At 46.9% G+C, this 24,402-nt stretch overlaps 1 protein-coding gene across 10 annotated transcripts in view; it reads right to left on the bottom strand.

Moving 5' to 3' along the window:
* LOC138801300 (ankyrin repeat and fibronectin type-III domain-containing protein 1-like) overlaps positions 1-24,402 on the bottom strand; it is a 195,318-nt gene that overhangs the window by 54,941 nt on the left and 115,975 nt on the right. For 6 of the 10 annotated variants that reach the window (XM_069983959.1, XM_069983955.1, XM_069983956.1 and 3 more), the window contains one exon: positions 9,504-9,632. The exons of 1 other annotated variant lie outside the window; for it this stretch is intronic. In XM_069983959.1, coding sequence (XP_069840060.1) covers positions 9,504-9,632 — 129 coding nt within the window. Of the gene's footprint in view, positions 1-2,885; positions 2,948-9,503; positions 9,633-11,248; positions 11,319-11,613; positions 11,675-24,402 lie in introns of those variants that run through there. 3 more of the 10 variants (XM_069983963.1, XM_069983965.1, XM_069983961.1) reach the window with 3 other exon arrangements.

Genomic DNA, 24,402 nt, shown 5'->3' with positions numbered 1-24,402 from the left:
CTATATATGGTCCATGTTACTCTAATAGAGAGCCCATTGCTTGCTATATATGGTCCATGTTACTCTAATAGAGAGAGCCCATTGCTTGCTATATATGGTGCATGTTACTCTAATAGAGAGCCCATTGCTTGCTATATATGGTCCATGTTACTTTAATAGAGAGAGTCCATTGCTTGCTATATATGGTCCATGTTACTCTAATAGAGAGAGTCCATTGCTTGCTATATATGGTCCATGTTACTCTAATAGAGAGAGCCCATTGCTTGCTATATATGGTGCATGTTACTTTAATAGAGAGAGTCCATTGCTTGCTATATATGGTCCATGTTACTCTAATAGAGAGAGCCCATTGCTTGCTATATATGGTCCATGTTACTCTTATAGAGAGAGCCCATTGCTTGCTATATATGGTCCATGTTACTCTAATAGAGAGAGCCTATTGCTTGCTATATATGGTCCATGTTACTCTAATAGAGAGAGCCTATTGCTTGCTATATATGGTCCATGTTACTTTAATAGAGAGAGTCCATTGCTTGCTATATATGGTCCATGTTACTCTAATAGAGAGAGCGCCTCTCATTCTTTTTCATACACTTGGCAGAATGGGATTCTGGATGATTATGTTTATTTACCGAGCTACAAAGAGCCGGGAGATGTATAATGAGATGACAGCGGCCGGATACACTGAGGTACGGATGACAGCACAGGGAACAGACAGCGCTAATGTGCACATAACCTAGATTTAATGAAAGGTTGCACATCCACTAGAAATACGATATAGATATTTGGTCGACTTATTCACCATTTGTTTGTGATTCTCTTTTCAGGTTCTATAAGTATTGCAGGTCTGTATGGAGGGGCAGGGCATGAGGATGGAAAGCTCAGCAACAGCCTCTATACTACAGTATGTACCATTGTAACATTTAAAGGGGCTCTCCAAGGTTTTATAAGCAAAGGGGGTGTTCCCATTTAGAGTCTGAACTGGCATAGTAGCCCACCTTTTGGCCTCTCTTCGGGGCAGGACAAGTTAACACCGTCTTTCTCCATTGTGATGGATGGGAACGTTCGATACTAGAGATAAGCGCAACTAGAGCGTGCGCAAATCTGATTGTTCAGCATTTGAATAAAACTTGGATGCAACCCTAAGGATACTATTACACAAAGCGATTTTTTAACGATAAACAATCTCAAACGACTGCTATGGCGAACGACCTGAAATCATTCACCAAATTACACGGAACGATGATCACATGGAACTTATGATCGTTCTTGCGGTCGCTATTGCGTTCGTCGCTACTGCGAACGGCATCTTATTCCAACGATCAAAGATAAAAATAGGTCCAAATTTGGGGGAACATTAACACATCTTTTGGACATGCCCCTCTCTTGCTTCTTTCTGGGAACGGGTAACCAAAGACATCCAAGAGATGTGTGTCAGTCTATTGACATACCCCACAATTGGTATCGTTATGGTTACCTTCCACACGCACTCAGCTGTCCAAACAGAACCTTCTTGTTCATCTCCTCCCCGCCACCAAACTACTCATACCAACATATTGGAAACAAAATGTGCCGCCACCCAAAACTGAATGGTACGCCAAAGTGGAACACATATGTACTATGGAGGAGTTGGTAAGCTGGACAATGAGGACGCACACTGAGTTCGTAAAGACTTGGTCACCTTGGTCGCAATTCACATAAGCCGACCAATTACAGACGTGAACCAGACTGGCCTCCCAGACCATTACATTTTTCGGTCCTTTACTCTATGGAACTGGAACATACATAGCTTGGAACTTTTTCAACCCCCCCCCCTAATTTTTCCTTACCAAATGTTAGGCTATACCACTAGTTCATATACTGTTGTTACGGATCTTTGTTTCTCCAGTCTACTTTGTTTACAGGTATCCCTATGATACTTCAATTGTTTATTACTAGAAAATACTTGTTGTCTTTTTCATTTTTACAAAATATAAATCCTTAAATTGAGAATGTTTTAAAAAAAAAAAAAAAAAATAGGTCCAAACTCTATCAAACGACTAACGATTTCTCGTTGTCTGCTATTACACTAAACGATAAATCCGAACGCTCTAACGATTTTTCGAACGACAATCATACGGTGTAATAAGGCCCTAAGGCAGTGATGGCTAACCTTGACACTCCAGCTGTTGCAAAACTACAATTCCCATCATACCTGGGCAGCCAAAGCCATATCAGACTTCAGTATGCTCGAGTTGCGCTGATCTCTATACATGGAACAGCTACTTTTCAAAAGTTATAGATTAGAGATGAGCGAATCCCGAGCATGCTGGAGTCCATCTGAACCCGAACGTTCGGCATTTGATTAGCGGTGGCTGCTGAAGTTGGATAAAGCCCTAAGGCTATGTGGGAAACATGGATATAGTCATTGGCTCTATCCATGTTTTCCAGAAAACCTTAGAGCTTTATCCAACTTCAGCAGCCACCGCTAATCAAATGCCGAACGATCGGGTTCGGATGGACTTTAGCATGCTTGAGGTTCGCTCATCTCTATTATAGATGCATTTGGCAAAATGAAGACATTAGACAATTCGGAACAACAGATTAGGGAATTGGAGTACCAAGGCTTTAGGAGATCTATTTCTTACCTTTCGTATTCAGCCTGGTCGGCATGCAAAGATATGGTGCCCATTTAGTCCGCCCCATAGAAAGCGGAGAATCCTTGCACAATGTAATACTCAGTAGTTATCGATTGCTAGGTTATACATAGTGGTGCATAGTGCTGTATCTGACAGGAGAAGCAGCCATTACCTGGGGCCGTATTGCCGTATATCATCTACATACCTCTAGGTCCATAAACCAACTATACATGATACCCTTGTGGAACATCCCAATGGCCACACTACCTGGTTTTCCCCCAGCCGCAGCACATCCAGCTCTGCATCTTCCTCGGTGAAGACCTGCTGAATACATGCGCTCCACCATAAAACCACCAAACGTACACAGTAGACTTGTGAAGACACGTACGGCCATGGGCCTCGGCAGCTATGAAGAACTCTTGTGTGTGAAGCCTTCGCTTTGTGCTTAGGGCATGTTGTGGGAACAGCTGGTTTAACCAGTGTTGGGATCTATGAAAAAATCTACATGAAGTTCAGCGTTCATTCAGAAAAAGCCAATGCCCTGATGATGGGAACTACAACCCTAACATGGGTGGAGGAACGTTCTTAGGCTATGAGCACAATGGACCATATGGACTGTTTTAGAATGGGTCGATGCTAGATGAATGCTCTGCTACTGGAAGCCTGCCGGAAAAAACTTCAGCTCTCTTCTCACTTTTTATCAGGTTTTTGAGTTGTTTTTGAGCTACATGTTTATGGGCATCTATATTATAATATCACCCTAACCCCCTTCACTTTTCATTCTCACCAATAGGCCTAATAGTAGGCAGAGGTATGAGGATGGACGGCACTCGGTATACCCAGTGCTGCTCGTGGTGGAGAGACCCCACATATATGAAAGGCAATAGACCCGGCACTCACTGATAGATGCTTGGAGGGTTTATTTGTAGAATCGCATTAACAGGAAATTGCAAAACAACACAGAACGCATTTTGGCTTTGACAAAACTCTTCCTCAGCTAAGGAACCCCTTCAAGCATCCATCGGTGAGTGACAGGTCCACTGCCTTTAATATTAGACAGACACCTTCTTTACTGTAGAGAAAACGTGTCAGCAGTCTCCTCCTTATCATTACAGACAGGGTTACAATAAAAGGTAACACCAGTATATAGATAAGATAGAATCAGGCCATTCACAATAAGTGATGGCCACAGTTCTCCTTCCCCCCTCCCACATACTGACCTCTGCATTGGTCACAGAGCATGCCTAGAAGTTTTCCTAGAAGTTAAGGAATCTGCCTTAGTGAGATTGTAGCTCTGTCCTTGCAACTGCCAAAAAGCAGATCTTTAAATGCTGTTAACAGAACATAAGCTCAGACAATATGGCTGCTACCAGAGTAATTTTTAAGAATAAAATCCAGTGAAAATCTTTTTCTTTCAAATCAGCTGGTTTCAGAAAGGTATATAGATTTGTAATTTACTTCTATTTAAAAATCTAAAGTCTTCCCTTACTTATCAGCTGCTGTATGTTGTGCAGGAAATGTTTTCTTTTCATTTTGACACAATGCTCTCTGCTGCCACCTCTGTCCGAGACAGGAACTGTCCAGAGCAGGAGAGGTTTTCTATGGAGATTTGCTGCTTCTCTGGACAGTTCCTGTCTCGGCCAGAGATGTCAGCAGAGAGCACTGTGTCAGACTGGAAAGAAAAAAAAAAATTCCTGCAGGACATACAGCAACTGATGAGTATAGGAAAACTTTTGATTTTTAAATAGTAGTAAATTACAAATCTATATATCTTTCTGAAACCAGTTTATGTGAAAGAAAGATAATTTAGCTCGAGTACCCCTTTAAAGCATTTAAGTGAATGAAAGCTGATCTCTGATTGGCTGCTATAGGGAACAAGGCCAGTTCTTCTGTATTGATAGAAATCTGAGAATACACTCAGCGTGTGGATAACAACAACATCCTAACATGGCGGTATACTCAGCTCCGCAGCACGCCATGAAACCTAACACAGGAAACCCAGAGTAAGGAGTTCACGTTGGTATCCTGCCTCTAAGAGCACATCTAATAACTCTAATAAACATGATTTCTATTTTGTGAGACAGAATCTCAATAAGATATTAACAAGGCACCAGGAACAGAAACCACCGACTTGACAGACTTCATTTATTTCCCCCCACCACAGGCCCACATAGGTTTCCCAGAATGGGTGGGAAAAGCCCTACTGTTTATCTGATTCCATCCACCCTCTGTGTGATCCCAGCCAAGTCTCTGCGTTCGCCTCTTGGCTTGTGAGCCCACCACGAAGTACTTTCACACACACACCGCAGTCCACAAGAACATGGGCTCCGTCCAAGAACCCGAGCCGCTTGTACAACAACTCCCAGATAGCATTACTTGTGCAAGCAGAGAGACTCCAGGGTTATTAGTAAGAGATTGGAGAGTGGAGGGCGAGGGAAGCCAGCCTGGCACACACTGGCATCTTATCACATGGAGAATGGGATCACATGGCCACTGTCCGAATACACTACATAAGCAAAGGCACTATCATAGGGGGAGATTTATCAAACATGGTGTAAAGTGAAACTGGCTCTGTTGCCCCTAGCAACCAATCAGATTCCACCTTTCATTTTCCAAAGAGTCTGTGAGGAATGAAAGGTGGAATCTGATTGGTTGCTAGGGGCGACTGAGCCAGTTTCACTTTACACCATGTTTGATAAATCTCCCCCTATATCTGCAATATATTATGTCCACAACATGAAGCATTATCCGGCTACAATGTTATATAAAATGTTCCGACATCACACCAAACTGAACGCAAAACATTCATTTTCTTGTATTTTTATATTCTTCATTATCTGTGCCCCCACCCCATATTATATATGGTCAAAATTCTTTTACTTAAAGGACACCTGTCACCCCCGTGCCGGGGTGACAGGCTGCGGACCCCCTGTTAGATCCCCCTAATCTCACGTGAATCCACCGGGTCCCGCTTCCTGAGCCGGTCGGGTCACGGAGATTCCAGCGCCCGAAGCCCGGCGCGCACGCTGACAGCAGAGTCAGATCCCCATAGAGAAGGAATGGGGAGTCCGATGCTCCGTCATTCTCTATGGGCATCGGACTCATCTCTAAGCGCGCGCCCAAGGCTTCGGGCGCTGAAATCTCCGTGACCCGACCGGCTCAGGAAGCGGGACCCAGCGGGATCACGTGAGTATAGGGGGATCTAACAGGGGGTCGGGAGCCTGTCACCCCGGCACGGGGGGTGACAGGTCCTCTTTAAAGTGACTGTCACCCCCTGACCACCTACCAAGCTGGTGACACTGCAGAATACATATTATTAAAAGCATTCAGAATATCAGAATATAACTTTGTTGTCTGTCTCTGTGTTTGTAGTTTCATAACAAAAGGATTTTATTCAGGCTGTGTATAGAGTAAAGGAGGCGGAGCCTATAGTTCTCTGGACCCTAGTACTGCTATGCCTCACTTCTGTATGCCTGCGTTTAGCATAATTACGGCTGAGCACTGTGCATACATAGCAGTACTAGGGCAGAGGCAATGATAGGCCCGCCTCCTTGACACTTTTCACTGCCTGAATAAGGGCCAAATAGCCAAATACAGGCAACAAAGATATATACTGAATGTTTTTATTGATATCTATCCAGCGGTACCGTCAACTCCAGAGCTGCACTCACTATTCTGCTGGTAGGGTCACTGTGTACATACATTACATTACTTATTCTGTACTGATCCTGAGTTACATCTTGTATTATACTCCAGAGCTGTACTCACTATTCTGCTGGTAGGGTCACTGTGTACATACATTACATTACTTATTCTGTACTGATCCTGAGTTACATCCTGTATTATACCCCAGAGCAACACTCACTATTCTGCTGGTGGGGTTACCATGTACATATGTTACTTGTCCTGTACTGATCCCGAGTTACATCCTGTATTATGGGTCACTGGTGCTGGCTAAGCAGCCAGTGACTGTGACTGATGGGTACAGGGGTGTAGCAAGCACCTAGAAGGCGGTCCATTACACAAATATATGTTTTAAAGTTTAAAATAGTTTTAAGAAAATTAAAAAAGCTGTGGCCTACCCCCACGCATTTATAAAGAACAAACAGTTGTCAGTGTGTAATTAAGTAGCATAAGTTGGGATTACTCCATTTCAGAGGCAAGATAGCCAAGGTGCAATGGGATGCCGGCAGTCTACTCCAGAGCTGCACTCACTATTCTGCTGGCAGAGTCACTGTGTACATAAAATATTTAACCTATACCGATCTTGCCCTACATCCTTTAATTATGCTGCAGAGCTGCATTCTCAATTCTGCAGCCTTCAGAGCAGAAATCTCTCAGCATTCTTTGCAGTCTCTTGTCTTGTCTTCAGGGACGTTCTGTCTTTATATCAAGCACTTTGCTGTAGTGAAAATAAAGTTCCTTACTGTGTTATTCCCATATTATATTAATATACTGTATTATAGTAGTGTGTCAGTGAACAAACATGTTGACTGTTTCCAGCAACCACCAGAAGTGTAACTGCAGCTGCAATACAGCTACAGTTCAGGACTGGTAATTGTACTATGGCAGGGATGGGGAACCCTTTACTTTGGCTGTCCAGGTATGATGGGAATTGTAGTTTTCATTCATTGTCCATTGCAAAACCTGTTACAGTGAATCACAGCTCTCCCTATTGTAATAAACCTTGCAGGTATATGAGGCAATCATTGGGAGTTTTCATTTCCTGACAGCAAGCAGAGATCTTGAAAACTGGGAAAATTATTTACTAAACATATTATTTTGACCCGGAAATGAATGAAGCCCATCACCCCTGTATACAACAGATGTATACACACCTAATGACAGCCGTCACCAGTTGTACATTGTACATGTCTCTGTGACTGCTGCCAACATAGCATGAATGACAGGATTTTCCATGGATGGGACCAGAATGCCAGTTTTTTGCTTCCTCGGGGCACATTACCTGGTTCAGAAACATTTGGCAGATATGACAATGATGTTAGTTATAGAGAGAATGTCAGGCCGGGCCATAATTACAAAGCACACACTGTCTCTCGTCATGCACATTGTATATTGCCGACACAAGCCAAGTTGTGAAATCACACAACTCATAGCAGAGGAGACAGAGAACCGGTCTCTCCTGTAAGTTACATCAGGACTTGAAGGATCAGGATTACTATTCATTTCCATAGATACACACCACCTTTGATTACATATGTAGTCACCGATTTAAAGGGGAGGTTTGCCTTAAAGGAGAAGTCCGGCGAATATTTTTATTAAAGTATTATATCGCCCCCCAAAAGTTAATCAAATCACCAATATACACTTATTACAGGAAATGCTTGTAAAGTTTTTTTTTTTCCCTGCACTTACTACTGCATCAAGGCTTCACTTCCTGGATAACATGGTGATGTCACTTCCTGGATAAAATGGTGATGTCACTTCCTGGATAAAATGGTGATGTCACAACCCAACTCCCAGAGCTGTGCGGGCTGTGGCTGCTGGAGAGGATGATGGCAGGGGGGTGCTCAGTGTCCCTCCAGTGCCCTGTGTCCCTCAGTGTCCCCCTGCCATCATACTCTCCAGCAGCCACAGCCCGCACAGCTCTGGGAGTTGGGTCGTAACGTCACCATTTTATCCAGGAAGTGACATCACCATGTTATCCAGGAAGTGACATTGCCATGTTATGCAGGAAGTGAAGCCTTGATGCAGTAGTAAGTGCAGAAAGAAAAGCACTTTATAAGCATTTCCTGTAATAAGTGTAAATTGGTGATTTGTATAAGTTTTGGGGGGCAATACAATACTTTAATACAAATTTTCGCTGGACTTTTTCTTTAAGGATCTTTCATATTGTAAATGCAGTTTAATCTGTGGGAGTCATTTTATAGACCAAGAGGGGCTAAACACTTTGATATACATGTGTGTGGGAGAAAATAAAATGTATAACTAGTAATTATTTATTTAAACCTCTATGTTCTCGTGGGCGGTCCTTATTAGTGACAGTTAGGACCGCCCACTGGACTCCAAGTCCAGAATGATTAGAGTTTCAAATTACTAGTTTTATTAAATATTTTCCCACAAATATATACATCATTCTTCTCAGCTCCTCCTGGTCTATAACACGCTGCCTGCAGATTGGATGGTATTACATGGTGACAGGTTCCCAAAACATCTCTACATATAGACCAGTAGATTTTGGAGACAGAAAAAGAGTTAAAAGCTCCAGGCCCCCCTAGTTTGAACTGCCTGGTTTACTATACAGTATGTTTTATGGAGTTGACCAGTTTCAAGCAACACCATGACCTGCAGCAAAGGTGAGAAGAACATCGCCCACAGGGATGGGGACCCCCCCCCCCCCCTCCCAGCTGTTGCACAACTACAAATCCCATCAAAGCCAAAGCCTTTCCAGTCCAGGCATAATGGGAATTGTAGTTTTGGAACATTTGGAGGGCTGCCCATCCCTGCTCTCGGTACCAGGCTGGAACCACCAGGGTAGGAGGCATGCCAGTCACTATGGGGGTCCCAGGGTACATCTTCCTACAGAAAAAACTAGGGGGAGTGAAGACCTAACATGTCGTCAACACACAGGACATGGTAGAGTAGGTGCCCTATTCCAAGTGGGGCAATGGGTTCCCATCCCTCTACTTATTCCATACAGAAAACATCCTACGTTGGGAGGACCACTCTTCATCCCATCACCCTGTCCTAGAATTGTCACAACTAAGCAGTCACTCTGAGCATAGCCGAATCTATGTCTCAGCCTTACGCAATACTTCAACCCCAGACAAACCCTGTAAATTCTCCTAAGACCCTCCCACATGGCACCAGAGCAGAACGGTCTACTCCACGTCCACCATGACGAGACCTTATCACTATTCTCACCATTCAATGCTCAGAGATCTTGGCCGGAAAGCAGGCTCCTCCAGCGGCGCAGGCTCAGCATCATTCTTCTTCTCTGACCTCTCCTTCAGTGACAACCTATGGGTTAGCTTTGAGAGTCCTCCAATGGACCTGCGGGTTGGATAAAAAGAGTAGTTGTTACTGGAGCCTCCCGGACAAGTCTCATTCTTCACTGCTCTCAGGACCAAGGACAGAGCTTCTGTGGGTCTTCTCGGAAAGTTAAAAAAAAAAATAAAAAAAAAAACAACCCACATACTTTCTCCTAGTGATGATATCCTAAGCCATGATGGTTATCCTTAAATAATAGAAAGGTTGGAGGATGATACTGTACCGCATTGTATCAGAGGCTATTTATAGAGACTGTGCACAAACTGTACTGCAGCAGAGATGAATCATGGCAGATATGCAGTGTCTGTGCAGGCATATGTAACAAATACCACTGACAGATACATGGACAACCCCTACCGACACACACAAACAACCAGCGCTCCGATGGGCTGCAACCTCAGCGCGCCCCCCGGGGAAGGTCCAGGCTTTCAGGATGATCAAAGCCTTGATTGAAAACAATTGTTGCCTGAAGTAACCCTGGAGAAATCACATTATGTTATCTCAATAAGATGGTAGCATCCTTTGGGCATGAACTTAGTGCTTGTGTTTCTCTGCTGTAGAAGTGCGGAGCCGCATATAGCTACAGCTGCGAGCGCTACACAACCAAATGGAGGAATTCAATAACCCCGCTTCATGTGTAAATGCACCGCCATCTGATGAGGAGCGACTCTCGCTGGGAAGCCCCATTATGTCTACAAGCGCAATGAATGGTTTATGTTCACTGATGCCCTGGGTTCTTTTCCTGCCGCTTTCCCGAGAACTGACTCGCGCCCTCATTTGATCCGCCTGTCAATCCGCAGATACTTAACCCATAATTATAACCTCTTTGACTCAGTCGATATCAGCTCCGTAAGAGAGAGAGAAAAAGGAGTCGGCTTTATGGGAGAAATATAGCGGAAGAAATGGGCTGAAGGGTTGGCGGCATAATAGTGTGAATTAGAAGGTGGTCTTTGGGAATGATAGCTAGATAGATAGATAGATAGATAGATAGATAGATAGATAGATAGATAGATAGGGTCTATTTACACAGAAAGATTATCTGACATATTATCTGCCGATTTGAAGCCAAAGCCAAGAATGGATTTGAAAAGAGGAGAAATCTCAGGCTTTCCTTTGTGACCTAATCTGTGTTCCTGGCTTTGGCTTCAAATGTTTGGCAGATAATCTGTCAGATAATCTTTTTGTGTAAATGGACCCATAGATAGATAGATAGATAGATAGATAGATAGATAGATAGATAGATCAGTCACCTGGGTCAGATATAATGTGGTCCCTACGATTTGGGCAAAAGATTAGAACTAAATGTGTCAATGGACTCCATAGGATCAGCTGATCTTTCTCACACAGACATGGCCATTATTTTGCTCTGCAGATAAAGGCTGGTGCCCTGAGTCTCATACGGTCTTTGTATCAGTCTACGTCTTATTTGTCACACAGGGATCTATTTGTTCCCTGTGGGATTTGTCCTTCTTCCCATCCCCGGCCGTTCTCGCTGGCTGTCACCAGTCGCCTTACTAACATCTTACTGACATGAAATCAATGAGTAATGGAGCTTGGAGCGGGGATTAGACCGGGAATGCATTCATTAGCAGAAAAGGAAAGAATCTAATGGTTTTTACCCACAACCCCCTTGCTGTGGGGGAAACACGGGGTGTCTGATGATTATGTTATAGCGTAGTTTTTGCCCCGTCTGACATGTGTGAACTCGCTCCTATGTGGTTATTTTATTGGTAAAGTTCACATTTCATGTGGAGTCGTCGGCCTTAATGATGATGTAGGATCTGTGATGTCAGCTGGTTGTCACAATATAAATGGGGCTGTGCGGCACACGCACCCTGACTGGGGCGGCCATGTATCACTGAGCTGAAGGTTGCTCTATATAGACTATTATAGCATTTCCCTCATCAGCTGAGGGGGAGGCGAAGCCGAAAAACTGGGGCACCACCAGGAGTCAATGATGGGTGCAGAGGAATCTAGTACATACAGACTAGTTTAGAATATTACAGACTGGGGTCCATGAAGACAGGAGTACAGGCTGGGCTTCTATTACATTGGTTAGCATTACCCCATCAGGGACAATGGGGGAGATTTATCAAACATGGTGTAAAGTGAACCTGGCTCAGTTGCCCCTAGCAACCAATCAGATTCCACCTTTCATTTTCCAAAGAGTCTGTAAGGAATGAAAGATGGAATCTGATTGGTTGCTAGGGGCAACTGAGCCAGTTTCACTGTACACCATGTTTGATAAATCTCCCCCAATATTTTCAACCCTTGCCATGTTTAATGGAGAAAAGAATGTCAGATGGGTTAATGTAGATGATCATCTCCTCCTCCAGGACTGCAGTCTTGCTTTACAGCGCTGCGTTGAAAGGCTAAAAATCCATAATTATATGTCGCCTGTTTGGAAAAGCTGATTCTGGAAGTATTAACATATTTTCCACTTATTCACTGAGGACCGAGACATTATCTGGGCTGAAGCAATATTCATGGGAACGTAGCATTAGAATTCATGAGCGCATAGTCTGCCCCCATATGAATACAGCTACGATTGCTGGAAGTTGAGAAGTTATAGTCTCCTGGTTCTTCCATTCCATGCAATTTATGGGCGTCTGGTTTAAAAAAAAACAAAAAAACTAGTTCCATACCCAGTCAGCCCTTCTAACGTGTCCTTTTTAATAAAGTCTTCCATTTATCCGAACAAAGGAAAATCTAGAACATCTTTACTTAGAACTCTGAGTTGTGCCATCACTCCCCTCTTAACTGTACATGAATACATTGCCAGTTGGGTGGTACCATTCCATTTGGCATGGGGCATGTTCATATGCACTGTCAGACTATTCGGAGATACACCCTATTGACATGGGGAATGGTAACGCCCTATTGTTAATGTATTTATACATTTCCAGGAGGAAGAACAGAGGAGTAGCACATTGAAGATATCTAAGAGAAGACACTGGAATTGTTGTGTTATGGTGACTAAGTTAACTAAAACGTGTCAGGGGAGCTGACCAGTCCACTTTGATAGAGAGAGGGTTCTCCAGAGCGTAGTTACAGCCGGAGAAGCGGACACAGGAAGAGGTGGCTACAGGTGAGCATAGCAGTAAGGACACATAGGGATAGGTATCCTCCACCCTTACTTCTAACATTTACAGTGGTAGGGGAATAACTAGAAATAGTCATAACTAGTCATAAATTTTAACATTTAACCACAAACGTACAGAAAAATGTGGTCAACCACGTTTTTGTGTATGCTTAAAAGAGAAAGAACCTGATCCACTTCCATTCAATTGAAAAACGGATCCAAACGGATGCACCCAATTGCTTCTATTTTTGCATTCATTTTCCCCCATAAAACCTATAAGTTAAATAGACTGCACAAGCGCAGTGTGAACCCAGCCTAAAATGAACTACTACTAATCTGCATAGTGTGAACTAGGCCTAACTAACGTGGCACAGGGCAGATAAAGTGATATCCTGATATGCCTGAAGCTGGTTCACTAGAAGTGAAGGGGTCCGGGGTTGTACTCATAAAACCGATACTATCCTCTGCCTAACCGTATATTATATAATACAATGTAAGACGCTACAGCTGTCTATTATTACTGAAGCTGCTATTAACCCTGTAATACATGTTCAACGGTCATGTAACACAGCGCCTGATCATTATTCTAAGGCTCAATAAGCTCCACTGTATATGAGGAGCCCCAGTCTATAAGATCCTACACCCCAGGGACTCGACATAGCAGTGGGGCCTACGTTATATAAGATATAAGCACACAATGCTTGTTCAATAAACTTCTGGAGAACATTGAATACGTTGTTCTTTTTTTACAAAAAACTATTTCCTTTTACCCTATTAGAGAATTCTAAGTTAACATCAGGGGGTGCTGTTCAGGATTCTCATCTGTTAGCCTGGGTGGAGTATGGTTATAAAGAGTGTCTCTTGCTCTTTAGGACCCGTCCTTTCCTGAATTATGCAGACTATGTGATCATATGACTTGTAATACTTAATTCTCCCTGTGGTGGCGCTGCAGGGAAACTGAACACTTACAGTCTGGTTTTCCCACATCTAGGGATGAATTTGTGACCAGCCTATTGTTATTGGAACCTTCAAAAAAGTGGAGAGCCCCTTTAAAGCAAAAGAAAAAGGGGGACACCCCAGCTATCACTATGAGCAACACATAATAGTCACAAGATGTCATTATGCAAAATATCTAAAGAAAAGCTACTGATAATGGAGGTAAGAGGAAGATGGAGGGTTCCAGCTACTGACAATGGAGGTAAGAGGCAGGTACAGGGCTCCAGCTACTGATAATGGAGTAAGAGGCAGGTACAGGGCTCCAGCTACTGATAATGGAGTAAGAGGCAGGTGGAGGGTTCCAGCTACTGATAATGGAGGTAGGGTGCAGGTGGAGGGTTCCAGCTACTGATAATGGAGGTAGGGTGCAGGTGGAGGGTTCCAGCTACTGATAATGGAGGTAGGGTGCAGGTGGAGGGTTCCAGCTACTGATAATGGAGGTAAGAGGCAGGTACAGGGCTCCAGCTACTGATAATGGAGGTAAGAGGCAGGTGGAGGGTTCCAGCTACTGATAATGGAGGTAAGAGGCAGGTGGAGGGCTCCAGCTACTGACAATGGAGGTAAGAGGCAGGTGGAGGGCTCCAGCTACTGACAATGGAGGTAAGAGGCAGGTACAGGGCTCCAGCTACTGACAATGGAGGTAAGAGGCAGGTGGAGGGCTCCAGCTACTGATAATGGAGGTAAGAGGCAGGTACAGGGCTCCAGCTACTGATAATGGAGGTAAGAGGCAGGTGGAGGGCTCCAGCTACTGATAGTGACCTCTTCAGCTCATCTTCCCTCCATGTGACCCTTGTGCAGACCACAGGGTCTGGTACTCCGCTTAGTGGCACAGGCTCTAGCTGTAAGACCATCTCTCCTATTGCCCCCCTATTTCCATCTGCTATAAGGAATGGGAGTAAAAATATGTTAATGAGGTTTAAGAATAGCGCAGGCGAGCAGACGCAATTATTGCACCTGTCATCGGCTGCAGAACAGGTGTACGAGGGGCAGCACGCAGCCACTTCATCACCACGGATCACTCACCCGTATTAGGTTGTGGGATTACATTTCTGAATAAAATATTTTAAATGTAAAAAACAAAGCCCAGCCAAGACCCCCTCCGATCATAGGCAGCCAGCCTGATATCTACCCATTAACCCTATAAATGTCATGTATTCTCCAGTCCTCCCCCTACCACAGGCAAGTGACTTCTCTACACATAGATAGATATGAAAGAGACACATAGCTAGATAGAGAGACACACAGAAAGATAGATAGATAGATAGATAGACAGACAGACAGACAGACAGACAGACAGACAGATAGATAGATAGGAGATAGATAGATACGAGATAGATAGACAGATAGTAGATGGTATATAACAGATTATGCCAAAGCAAACTTGAAATGCAAAACTTTTATAGCAGAACAGTCTTAAAGGGGGTAGCCCCATTTTAGACATTGAAGGGATCTGTAGCAGATATGTCATAAATGCCTGATAGCTGGGGGGTCCCATCTCTGTAACCTCTTCCCTGCCATTGACCTGTTGCATTGATTACACTGGATTGTCCTTGTCCACATTTTGACAGGACAATTCCTCAAACTAGAAAGGGGTGGCGTTCATGTATTTTGGGGGTGTTCCTGGGGTGGGGCTTAAATGTCCGAATATAGTGATTCAAATGTCATCTGTAGGTCCTTTCGATGTAGAGGGAGGGAGACATCTCATGTATGGATGGTAGGATGATAGCCGTATTGTTTCAGTAAATAGGGGTCTATTCTGCCAGTAGATAAGGGTCCCGGCAGTGAGATCTGCTCTGCTAATGACTACAAGAGAGGAGAGCCATAAAACTTGGAGTCCGTATCTTTATAAGTTGTTGGTACATGGGAAGTGATGCTACAAATCCCCCCTGTGGCCGGTATACAGGGTATCGATAATAGCTAGTATAGACATTGGCCTGGCGGCTACAATGTATTATTTCATATTATCTACTTAAAAGTAATTTTATTAACTTGTTGGAAAGCAACCCACTGTAATCACTCCTGAAGCTGGCCATAGGATATAACATAAGACTGACGGCCGCCATGCCAGCCTGGCTGGGCTACCCTCACATCCAGCGCCCTGTACACGTCACAAGTTCTTATTAATAGAGAGATAAGCGCAAGGGCCAAGAAAGGGAATGAGAGTTACCTTCCCCGAAGAGCGGAGAAGAGTTATTGCAGGATAACATAAGCCGGGCTGTAACTCCATCCCGTGGACGTCTTCTGGACCCGAATCAAATAATAGGGAAAAAAAGCCACATGAAAATGACAGGCGGGTGTTTGTAGCAAATGAGAACAACAGATGGAGAAGGGATAGGAGTCTCTTGACCCGGGTGTCCTGTGTTCCTGTTCCGAGCAGGATCTGCCCGCCACCTGTTGGGGGTTAATCTATGAAGCAATGTCTTGATTTTTCAGCCTCCACCGTATCTATTTCTGCCGCTCCATCTTGTAAGAACTTTGCACTGGGTTTAATAGAAGCAATGAATCTCTTTTCTGCAACTCTATCCTATTCTAACATGCCATGCATACGATGGGCACCCATAGTCTTCTCCATCCCCGCTGATTTGCATTAACACTTACCTGCTGGGACTCTAGCCTCACTCATCGTCCACCTCGGGAAGAATGTAGGATCCGTCACCAGCATCCCTGCACATCAGTCATGTAGAGGGAGTTGATGCGTCAGCCATGGTCCTGTCCATCAGCATATGGCTCAGTGGCCATTGACGCCCCGCGGGCTCCCCTCGTACCTATGGCTGCTCACCTCTCTATCCCGCTTTCTCTGGTTCTCACTCTTTTCTGCCCCTCTCCGTCTGTCTTTTTTCCCAATCTTGTTTCTATAGAAACTAGATTAGCTGGGGGAGGGGGGGTGGACTGTAACGGCCCCATGTGACTAAGATTCCAACACTGAAGAATCTCTTCGCATTTTTTTTCTGGATACAGGCTTCTTTACATAACAACAAGCCATTGTTACTGGTACCCAAGAAGTGTGAGCGGGCTGATGGGAAGACGGCTCGCCTTCTGGGACAATGAGATGGGGCCACCAGAAGAGGTCTGGGAGCCGAAACTTCCCGCAGATACCTACATGTATCCGCAGAGCAACAGCCTGTCATCCCGGGTGCTGGAAGTTGTAGCTGATGCCTGAACGTGTCACAGTGTCATACAGTATGAATAATACATACAGATATACAGTGTAATACATAACCAGGTGCTCCATTATACACATACATGATATGGGGCTCTATTATACACATACATGACCAGGTTCTCCATTATATATATACACATGACCAAGTGCCCCATTATATATATATATATATATATATATATATATATATATATATATATACACATGACCAGGTGCTCCATTATATACATACATGACCAGGGGCTCCATTATACACATACATGACCAGGGGCTCCATTATATATATACACACATGACCAGGTGCCCCATTATATATATACACACATGACCAGGTGCCCCATTATATATATACATGACCAGGTGCTCCATTATACATATACATAACCAGGTGCTCCATTATATATATACACACATGACCAGGTGCCCCATTATATATATACATGACCAGGTGCTCCATTATACATATACATAACCAGGTGCTCCATTATACATATACATAACCAGGTGCTCCATTATACACATACATAACCAGGTGCTCCATTATACACATACATGACCAGGTGCTCCATTATACACATACATGATCCGGGGCTCCATTATACACATACATGATCAAGGGCTCCATTATACACATACATGACCAGGTGCCCCATTATATATATACACATGACCAGGTGCTCCATTATACACATACATGACCAGGTGCTCCATTATATATATACATGGCCAGGTGCCCCATTATACACATACATGACCAGGTGCTCCATTATATATATACATAACCAGGTGCTCCATTATACACATACATGACCAGGTGCCCCATTATATATATACATAACCAGGTGCTCCATTATACACATACATGACCAGGTGCCCCATTATATACACATGACCAGGTGCTCCATTATACACATACAGTATCAGGCTCTCCATTTTATATATATATGGGCAGGGGCTCCATTATATATATATACACATGATCAGGTGCTCCATTATACACATATATATATAATGTATATGGGCAGGGGCTCCATTATATATATATACACACATGATCAGGTGCTCCATTATACACATACAATATCAGGCTCTTCATTATATATATATGGGCAGGGGCTCCATTATATATATACACACATGACCAGGTGCCCCATTATACACATACATGACCAGGTGCTCCATTATACACTTATACACATACATAACCAGGGGCTCCATTATACATATACATAACCAGGGGCTCCATTATACACATACATTATCAGGGGCTCCATTATAAATATACACACAATAAGGGGCTCCATTATACACATACATAACCAGGTGCTCCATTATACATATACATAACCAGGTGCTCCATTATACACATACATGACCAGGTGCTCCATTATACACATACATGATCCGGGGCTCCATTATACACATACATGATCAAGGGCTCCATTATACACATACATGGCCAGGTGCTCCATTATATATATACATGACCAGGTGCTCCATTATACACATACATGACCAGGTGCTCCATTATATATATACATGGCCAGGTGCCCCATTATACACATACATGACCAGGTGCTCCATTATATATATACATAACCAGGTGCTCCATTATACACATACATGACCAGGTGCCCCATTATATACACATGACCAGGTGCTCCATTATACATATACAGTATCAGGCTCTCCATTATATATATATATATATATATGGGCAGGGGCTCCATTATATATATACACATGATCAGGTGCTCCATTATACACATACAATATCAGGCTCTTCATTATATATATATATGGGCAGGGGCTCCATTATATATATACACACACATGACCAGGTGCCCCATTATTCACATACATGACCAGGTGCTCCATTATACACTTATACACATACATAACCAGGGGCTCCATTATACATATACATAACCATGTGCTCCATTATACACATACATGACATGGGGAAGCTGATCCCTCCATTACCCTTACCCCCTCCCCTCTTCCCACATACCACCCCCCTTCCATCCCTCCCACAAAGAAGACAGAGACCTGGTTCTTTGGAAAGTTTTGGCCACAGCAGCCAAATTTTATTAATAAACGTACAAAACATAAAAACATTATGCAACAATGACCTAGAACGGGAAGGAGGTCCTTGAGGCTAAAACTACAACCGGCCACCCATAACTGTGCCACAAAATATCAGGCTATTACCCCTCATATCCGACCCCCAGCCGGTTCCCCCAGGCTCAGGAGCCCTACCACAAGTCCAAAGGCACTGGCCGATTGTCCACAAACCATTACTCCCCGGGACACCACCCAGTCAGGAGCCCAGCCTCCTCCAAGGCCCCCCCGATAATCCTTAATAAAATGAGGGGGAATGGGGGTGCACCTCACCTCGTGTACCCCCCCTTATACTCCATTTTTCCAACCCCAAGGACCCCCTAACCCGCCAGCCGCTGCTATGACAAAATGACAACCCAACCCCCACCCCGAACTACCCAACGACGACCCGAACAATCCAGCTATCCCCAACTAAGGGAGGGAGGGCGGGACTCTTCACTGCTGCTCCGCATGTGCTGACCAGATCCAGGAAGAGGCAGTAACCTATATACCCTCCCCTGACTCCCATACCCCTCCCCTTAGCAACTCCCGCTCTTCCCAGCCAGATCACAAGTTAACCCTTCCCGTGCCAGCTCCCCTGTCATGCTGGCCTCCCTTAACTCCGTTGCGTCCGGCCTTTTCTTGACATGGGGAAGCTGATCCCTCCATTACCCTTACCCCCTCCCCTCTTCCCACATACCACCCCCCTTCCATCCCTCCCACAAAGAAGACAGAGACCTGGTTCTTTGGAAAGTTTTGGCCACAGCAGCCAAATTTTATTAATAAACGTACAAAACATAAAAACATTATGCAACAATGACCTAGAACGGGAAGGAGGTCCTTGAGGCTAAAACTACAACCGGCCACCCATAACTGTGCCACAAAATATCAGGCTATTACCCCTCATATCCGACCCCCAGCCGGTTCCCCCAGGCTCAGGAGCCCTATCACAAGTCCAAAGGCACTGGCCGATTGTCCACAAACCATTACTCCCCGGGACACCACCCAGTCAGGAGCCCAGCCTCCTCCAAGGCCCCCCCGATAATCCTTAATAAAATGAGGGGGAATGGGGGTGCACCTCACCTCGTGTACCCCCCCTTATACTCCATTTTTCCAACCCCAAGGACCCCCTAACCCGCCACGCGAGCACTTGGGAAAACCTCACACGTGCGAGCTCCCCCACAAACACAGGGCTCTTTCCACACCTTCCTGAATGCCAAGCGCCCACAGATCTGTTCCCACCGCGTTCAGATGAACCCCGTCCCCCAGCCAATAGTTGCAAGAACAATCCTCCAAATCCCTGTGCCGAACCAACACCCCTCCATTACGCGCAACAAACGCGCCTACTGCTCTGTTGACTTTCACCCGAGCCTTATTGAGCTTCACTACCGACCTGGCGACCTTCCAAGTCCTCCTGGGCACAATGTCCGACCAGACCACCCGAACCCCCGGAAAAATCCTCCAGAGGCGCAGGAGATCGTACCGGACATCCCTAATCAATTCACGGAATGGGCGGACCCCCAGGTCATTACCTCCAATATGCAACACCAAGATATCCGGGGGCCTGTCCAGCCGTGCAAAACGGTGAAACTCCGGCAGTACTTTGTTCCACACCATACCCCCAACTCCCAGCCACCGCACAATCGCCGCCGCCCTGGACAGACCGAGCTGCCGCCCCTCCGGGCGAATGTCCGCCCGCTGTGCACCCCTCGCGACGTACGAATGCCCCATGATCCAGACCAGAGCCGGGCCGCCACCTGCAACACACAAACAAAGCAGAGAGAAATAAACAGGCCCAAAGCTCGGAACAAACAAAAAACACCAAAGAAAAAACGACCCCTACCACAGATCAACACCCACCCCCGCCACTAAACTTGCACCAGCTGGGGCCGAACATAAGATCTAAACCGACCGGACTCCCATCTCCCTATACGCCGCACCACCTCAGCACTCAAACCCCAACTCGCGGCCTCCGTAGCCGCCCCTATTCGGAAGGAATGAGGGGCAAACAACCTCCCCTCCAACCCCAACTCTTCCAAGCACCTCCTAAAAACGGCCGTAAATTGGTAACGGGATAAGAACGACCCATCCCCATGCCGCAACACCGGCCCGCTCCCCCCACCCCCCAATGCAAACAACTCCTTAACACACTGCACCGGGCACATCCTCGACCCCCCCACCGCCTGCAACACCACGTCGCGCCCCTTACCCCGCTGATCGGTTTTTGACCGCCGTATCCGAAAAACCACCCTGTCCTGTTCCAGCCAAACATCCTCCCTCATCAAACCACCAGCTTTCCTAACTGACGGGGACACAAGCTCCCCCACCCTTAATGCCCCAAAAAATGCCCAAGAGAAAGCCAAACGAAACAGAACCACTTCCGACTCCGAACTACACACCGAACCCAAACACTCACCCAGCCGTTCCAACAGAGCAAAAGACACCGGCCTCCGCCCATCAGGCTGTGACCTCCCCCTCCGAAAACCCCTCAGGGCCTGGCCCACTAGGAAATTCTTTGTGACGTCCCTGAGCCCCCTCACCTTAAGGCCAAAGGCCAGAGCCGCCACAAAACGATTGACCTTAGCCACAGACCAGCCCGCCGCTGCCACAGTACCCAGCCACCCAAGCACAGCCAACACCCGATCCTCATCAGACTGCACACCACCCCATTCATGCTCCCATGCCACCCATTCCTCCCATGCCACCGAATACGCCCTCCAAGTGCTACCAGCCAGCGAACTCCTCACGAGTTCCCCCGCCGTCCTCAGACAAGCAGCCACAGATGCAAGGGGCATGGGATGCCATCTTCTGCCGCCTCCGGCACCAACTCCCGGAACCGCTCCCACTCCTGACGAGACAAAGAGTCAGCCACTGAATTCTCGACACCCGGTACGTGCACTGCCACCACCCACGCATTAAGAGACAAACAACAAAGGACCAGATGACGCAGCAAGCGCACCACCGGGGGCGAAGACGCCGACCCCGAGTTAACCGCCGAGACAACCGCCATATTGTCGCAGTGGAAACGGACCTTCCTGTCCCGGAACTTCTCTCCCCAAATCTCCACCGCAACCACTATGGGGAAAAGTTCCAGGAGGGCAAGGTTCCGCACCAACCCCCCGTCGCTCCATGCGCTGGGCCACCTCTCCGCACACCACTGGCCCTGACAGTATGCCCCAAAGCCGACGCCCCCTGCAGCGTCCGTAAACAGTTCCCAATCAAAACTGTCCACCACCGGAGCTATGAACAGCGACCGACCGTTATACTTGTCCAAGAACGTCGCCCAAACCCCCAAGTCATCCCGCAGCTCCCTAGTCACCCTGATGAAATGATGAGGAGACCGCACCCCCGCCGTCGCCCCCGCCAGCCGTCGACAAAAAACCCTCCCCATGGGCATTATCCGGCAGGCAAAGTTCAACTTGCCAAGCAGGGACTGCAAGTCCCGCAAGGTTACCTTCCGCCAAGCCAGAGCTCGTTGTATGTCTTCCTTCAGAGCCTCCAGCTTGTCGGCGGGCAACCGGCATTCCATCCGCACGGAATCAATGGTGATTCCCAAGAATTTAAGCACTGACGACGGGCCCTCCGTCTTGTCCCGTGCAAGCGGCACCCCAAAACGGCCCGCCACCCACTCCATGGTGCCCAGCAAGTTCCCACAAGTGAGAGACCCGGGGGGACCTATGAACAGGAAGTCATCCAAATAATGAATGACCGACCGCACACCAGCCATATCCCGAATCACCCACTCGAGGAAGGAACTGAACGCCTCAAAATAAGCGCACGAAAGGGAGCAACCCATGGGAAGACACCTATCCACGAAGAAGGCGCCCTCCCAAAAGCAGCCCAGCAGTCGCATGCTTACCGGATGCACGGGGAGAAGACGAAAAGCCGACTCGATGTCGGTCTTCGCCATCAAAGCCCCTGGACCATACTCCCTCACCCACGCCACCGCCGAGTCGAACGAGGTGTAGACCACCGAACACAGTTCGGGATCAATCCCAGCGTTCACCGACCGCCCGCGCGGGTGAGAGAGATGGTGAATTAGCCGAAACTTGTTCGGCTCCTTCTTGGGGACTACACCCAAGGGAGACACTACCAAATCCTCCCACGGGGGAGACTCAAAGGGGCCACCCATCCTCCCCAAGGACACTTCCTTAGCCAATTTCTGGGACACCACGGAGGCGTATTGATAGGCCGACTTCAAGTTTCGCCGTGAAGCGGGGACCGCGTGAGAAGGGGAAGGAATGACAAAGCCGTCAGTAAAACCATCAGTGAGCAGAGCCGCCTTGGCCCTGTCCGGAAATCTGTCGAGGAAGGGGCGCATCACGTCCACCCTCACCGGAGTCACCCCCATGGCCAGCACCCCGCCCTTTACCTTTTCTGTAACACCGGGCGGAGCCATGGGAAGATCCGCCACACGCACCACAGACATGCCTAAACTTACAGGCCGACCCGTATTTGCACTGGCCGTCATTAAACTGCCAGCACAAACCGGCCTTCCCTCCCACGGACTGGGACGACTGCCCCTGCGAACCCCCGGTCCCCCCAAACTGCGAAGATTGGGCGGCAAAGCCGCCCCCCCCAGGAAAGGGCGGCCCCTGACGGGCCGGCCCCATGACCCGCAACCACAGACCAATATCCTTCTGGTCCCATCGTATACTTGGCCGCACCGCTTTCCGCTGACGAAACTGCTCGTCATAACGGAGCCAGGCCTGCCCCCCGTACACCCGATACGCTTCTCCAATTGAATCCAGGTAGCAGAAAAGACCCGAACAATTATCGGGCGCCTTCTCTCCAATCACACTTGCCAGAATGGCAAATGCCTGGAGCCAATTGGAGAACGTCTGAGGGATCAGACGCCACCGGCGTTTTTCCTCCTCCTCTTTCTTCAATTCAAACCGCTTCGTCTTGTCTAAATTAAATTTGTCCAACGGGAGAAGGGAGAAAATCTCCACGTATTCGTCCCGCCAGATTTTTTCCCTAACCTCTAACTTCAAGTGAGCTCCCAGAGGCCCCTCAAAACACACATAGACCTCCCCACGCGCTCTGTCATCCAACCGCACCCAATCCACCTCCTTCTCCTTGTCCGTCTGCACAGATACAGCCACACCCGCAGCGCCAGCCATCACTCCCCCCACACACGCCGGCGCAACCGCAGGGGCCTGAGGCGCACCCACCCACGCTGCAACCGGGACCGCCCCCCCCGCCGGCGCTTGCGCGCAGCTGCTGACACTTAATTCATGCGCAACCCCTGACCCCCCACCGCCCCCGGAGACCAGCCGCCGCAGGCCCGCCAGCAACTCCTGGAACTCTGCCCCCAAATTCACCACAGTACCCCCCACCCCCTGCCCCACTCCCAGCCTGCCAGCCACCCCAGACCCTCCCCCCCCAACAGACATCAGTACTGAACACTCACCAGGCTGCCCGGGTGCTGT

This window comes from Dendropsophus ebraccatus, chromosome 9 (genome assembly GCF_027789765.1).
Source record: "Dendropsophus ebraccatus isolate aDenEbr1 chromosome 9, aDenEbr1.pat, whole genome shotgun sequence".
Taxonomy (NCBI): domain Eukaryota; kingdom Metazoa; phylum Chordata; class Amphibia; order Anura; family Hylidae; genus Dendropsophus; species Dendropsophus ebraccatus.
This window is presented reverse-complemented; position numbering and strand designations above follow the sequence as displayed.